This window comes from Octopus bimaculoides, chromosome 14 (assembly GCF_001194135.2).
Source record: "Octopus bimaculoides isolate UCB-OBI-ISO-001 chromosome 14, ASM119413v2, whole genome shotgun sequence".
NCBI lineage: Eukaryota > Metazoa > Mollusca > Cephalopoda > Octopoda > Octopodidae > Octopus > Octopus bimaculoides.
Window position 1 is genome coordinate 18,195,640 of NC_068994.1, and position 5,185 is coordinate 18,200,824.

The window sequence follows — 5,185 nt, forward strand, 5'->3', positions numbered from 1 at the left end:
ATATATATATATATATATATATATATATATATATATATACACCATTGTCTTCTGAATGCAAAAAATGTTTGCTGTGGATAATAAATGAAAGATTGTTGCAAATGTCTGAAATATCAGAGGATTTAAACCTTTTACTTGATAATTCTATTATAATTCCATATTTACAGCAATGCTTACATCTTAAATCTATCGTGTAAACAGGAAGTCTCTGACTGTCTGATTTTTAAAGAGTCTGTTGAATTCTTAGCTTTGTTTTTCCTTTTTGTATATCTTATTTTGAACTCACTCTAATCTTATGAATTTGAGATGAAAATGTAATTCATATTTTTGTATTTTGCCAAGGTTCACTCTCTCTTGGTAAAGTGAATTTTATATAGTGAATACCGTTAAAATCCTTAAAACCAGTATCTATTACTACTATTGTGATTATTGGCATAGTCACCACTGTCACCACCTCCTCCTCCTTGTTTGGAAAGAGAAGATGCTTCTTTGTGGTTTGTTAGTCTTTGAAATTTGTTGTTTTAAAAATTTCGTATTTTAAATTTTGTTTCACTGTTCACTAAATAAGCCAGCTCACTTTGCTTCTAGTGTGCTGGTTTGGTGAAAAATCTGCCCTCTGTTAATTCTAAGGTTTAAAATTGAAAATTTTCATATTTCAAAACAAAAATATAACAATATGGCTTCTCAAATCAAGGAAGGTAATGGCTGTTGGAACAGCCATTATGAAAACAGCTTCCTCCCACTACCTACATAATATACATACAACAATGATAAAGAAAAAGAAGGTGAAAGCAACAGCACGAGCACACTTTGTGCAACAAGAACTATGAAGTAACAGCGATAAAGACAGTTGTTGGCACACCGCTTACGACGTCGAGGGTTCCAGTTGATCCGATCAACGGAACAGCCTGCTCGTGAAATTAACGTGCAAGTGGCTGAGCACTCCACAGACACGTGTACCTTTAACGTAGTTCTCGGGAGAGATTCAGCTTGACACAGTGTGACAAGGCTGACCCTTTGAATTACAGGCACAACAGAAACAGGAAGAAAGAGTGAGAGAAAGTTGTGGTGAAAGAGTACAGCAGGGTTCGCCACCATCCCCTGCCGGAGCCTCGTGGAGCTTTAGGTGTTTTCGCTCAATAAACACTCACAACGCCCGGTCTGGGAATCGAAACTGCGATCCTATGACCGCGAGTCCGCTGCCCTAACCACTGGGCCATTGCGCCTCCTATAAAGACAGTGAAGCAAGAGAAAAATAACCCACAGCAATAACAATGAATCTAAATAACAACAACAACAAAAATGAGACCACAGAACAAAAAACAAAGGATTAGATTTTCCATTTCACACACCTTACAAGCTTTGCCTCCACTGCTACCATCACCATGAGCACAAAAGATAATGAAAATAAACCATGCAAATCTGCTGTTAGTGATTTCCCTGATGTAACATGGCAAATGACTGAAGACACTTTTATTGACACAATCAAATTTAAAAGTACACACCATGAATCAACACCCGTACTTATTAGTTTTTTAAAATTTTGTTAAGCCTGGTACTTATTCTAGTGGTTTCCTTTTTGCCAAACTGCTAAGTCACGGGGACATAAACAAACCAAAGCTGGTTGTTGAGTGGTGGTGGAGGACACAGACACAAAGACACACATGCAGGAACGTGTGCACATGTACATACACACACATGCATGAACGCATGTGCATGTACACACACACAGACACACATACACACACACATGCACACACACACATATACATACATGCATACATACATACATACATACATACATACAATGGGCTTCTTTCAGTTTCTGTCACCCAAATCCACTCACAAGGCTTTTGTTGGCCCAAATGTATAGTAGAAGACACTTGCTGAAGGTGTCATGCAGTGGGACTGAACCCAAAACCATATGGTTGGGAAGCAAACTTCTTACCACACAGCCATGTTTTCACTTATCATTAGAATATTTTTGTCACAGAAATAACAATTGACTTGAATCTCAATTAGTTACCATCTTATGTAATTAAATAAATGAACAAATAACATCTAAAGAGAACCAGCTTGGGAGTGGGTGAGTGCACAAAGTTAATATTGCTGATCTCCAGATTCATGACCACCATGTTGAAAATCTAACCACAATTCTAGGACAAAACACATTCGTTAACTTGTTTTACTCTCTAATTAGCTTGAATTTTGGTACTTGTTTTGATGGTCATTAAATATTGATTTCAAATTTTGGCACAAGGCCAGCAGTTTTGGGGAAGGGACTAAGTCAGTTACATTGACCCCAGTGCTCAACTGGTACTTATTTTATCGACCCTGAAAAGGATGAAAGTGGAATTTGAACTCAGAGCGTGCAGATGAATGAAATGCCACTAAGCATCTTGCCCAGCATGCTAATGACTCTGCCAGCCCACTGTAGCTCTACCCAACATGCCAATGGCACAGCTGCTTCACTGCATTCTTGATAGTTATTAATATTAAGAAAGATTTATTTAAGGTGTAAGATTGGTAGAAATAATGAAATGTTAAATGAAATGCTTTGTGGTATTTACTTGCAGCTATTTTTTAATTCTAATTTCAAATCCTACTGGGGACAATGTTGCCGTTCAATTTTTCTCCCCCATTGGTCAAAAGGTCAATAAAAATGAAACACTGAGATAAATGCAATCATTTATACACAAGCATCAGATGTGAGGCCTCTTATCTCTTTAAGAAATCATAAGGATTATGACACCATCTCTTCAAAATACATGTGGAAACCAGATACAACTGGACATGAAATCCAAACATACATAGATATTCTGGAATCCCAGTTTCATAAGCTGATGGATGTAAATCCTTTACTGCAGTCCTCACGAGTAACTCAAATGCATATCTATGCCAAAGTTATTATTCTAATTGTTTTCATTTTTTTCTATTATATGTTATTGGATTTTCTTTTTTTTTCTTCTGACTTTTCTATAAAATATCATGTTTTTTGTTTCTGTTGTAGGAAGGATTTCTTTGGAAGCGATTATGTAAATTAATCTCTGATCAATGTCTTGTAATTGGAGATGTTAGTGCTGAATGGCCTTTTAAATGTAAGGAGGTTAAAGAACCTGTGGAAAAAGACAATGAATCCGGTGAATTGTCTGAAAGTAACAACCAAGATACAAAGCCACAAGGCAACTATATTGCCAGTGGTCAAGTTTTCCGGATTCAACAGGACACAACTGTCACCGATGTGATTGAATATACAAAAGATTACATAGGTGAGAGTCAAAATACTTCTATTACACTGTGTAACATGATTTTTGTCCTTGGGTAGGAATGGTTATCTCTTATTTGCTTATCCTTAGAAAGTATGAAAAAATGGCTAATATCTCCTTCAAACATAAGGTGGTGAGCTGGCAGAATTATTAACATGCTGGGCAAAATGTTTAGCAGCATTTTGCCTGTCTTTACAGTCTGAGTTCAAATTTACTGAAGTTGACTTAGCCTTTAATCCTTTCGGGGTTGATAAAGTAAGTACCAGTTGAACACTGGGGTTGATATAATTGACTTATCCCATCCTCTGAAATTGCTGGCCTTGTTCCAAAATTTGAAATCAATATTTCCTTCAAACTTTGCTTTTGTTACACTATTTATTCAAACCCCAAAGAATTCCTCTCTACACATGTCTATGATGCTCCTCCACTTCTCCTGCTCATCATCAGAGACACACATATTGTTAACTTCTTCTTATGGACATGCTCAAGTGGTTAAGGTCAAGCAACTGACAAGCAAATCTGTAGTTATTGAGCAGAATATTTGCTACAATATTTCTGCTTCAGTAACTCAGCACGGAATCTGTCTAGAATATAATGGAAAACAGGTGAGTTTCAAAACATCAATGTCCAGGTGACAAAAACAAAATTTGAAGGGAATAACAGTCATTTCTTTTGATTTCTGAATAGAAGCAAATAGGAAATAACACTTACTGATCAAAGACAAACAAATAAAAATTTTGGTACACAGTGTTGTTCTCTCAGTTAGGCCAGATGTTTATTCACTCAGAATCTTTTTCAGTACAATGATCATCCTTCATCTATGCATAATATCAAATATTTATTTGAGAGTGAAATAAAATTGTGTAGCAAGTATGTTATCTTGAAGGGAATTAAAGACATGTGAAAAGAATTGATTTTAAATGAAAAGCAAAGATGATTTGCTGGTGCAGCCTGCTGCTTGATAATATTTTCACCAGACAAGATCAGTTTGTTTTTTGTTTTTTTTCACAGTAAACAGTTGGTTGAATCCATACCTGTGTATTATTGGTACTTATTTAATCAATCATAGCGAGATGAGCTAACATAGGAGCTTCTATATGAATGAACTATTTATTTATACCTCACCATTAAGAAGAACCCATTGGATAATATAGTCTGGATACATGTAAAAAACAAAAAAAGGGAATGTGATGGTTGATATACTTTTCATAAGTTTGTCTGATCAGGTCTGACCTAGAGCTAAACAAACAACAACAACAACAAAAATCCCAAATGAGATGAAAATTAAAATTATCACTAAGCCTGTCAGTTTAGTCCAGAATTATGGATACACCACAAAATCCCTCTTGACTAAATCAATAAGTATTCTATCTTTTATCTTGTTTCAGTCATTTGACTGCTGCCATGCTGGAGCACTGCCTTGAGGAATTTTAGTTGAACTAATTGATCCCAGGACCTTTTCGTTTTTTGAAGCCTGGAACTTATTGTATTGGTCTCTTTTGCTGAACTGCTAAGTTATAGGGATGTAAACACAGACACTGGTTGTCAAGCAGTGGTAGGAGACAAATACAAAGACACACACATACACACACACACACACACAGACGCACTCACAACATACACACATGCACACATACACACACATGTACATGATGATATTCGCTTTCACTTATAATATATCTATTACTCTTTTACTCGTTTCAGTCATTTGACTGCGACCATGCTGGAGCACCACCTTTATAGTCGAGCAAATCGACTCCAGTACTTATTCTTTGTAAGCCTAGTACTTATTCTATCGGTCTCTTTTTGCTGAACCGCTAAATTATGGGGACGTAAACAATCCAGCATCGGTTGTCAAGCGATGCTAGGGGCACAAACACAAACACAAACATATACACACACATACATATTTATATATA

The 5,185-nt window shown here is 36.2% G+C and overlaps 1 protein-coding gene across 1 annotated transcript in view; it reads left to right on the forward strand.

Moving 5' to 3' along the window:
- The window catches only part of LOC106877636 (enolase 4), an 87,240-nt gene that overhangs the window by 55,792 nt on the left and 26,263 nt on the right, over positions 1-5,185 (forward strand). Inside the window, exon 5 of the mRNA XM_014926583.2 lies at positions 3,011-3,269. Coding sequence (XP_014782069.1) covers positions 3,011-3,269 — 259 coding nt within the window. The remainder of the gene's footprint in view (positions 1-3,010; positions 3,270-5,185) is intronic.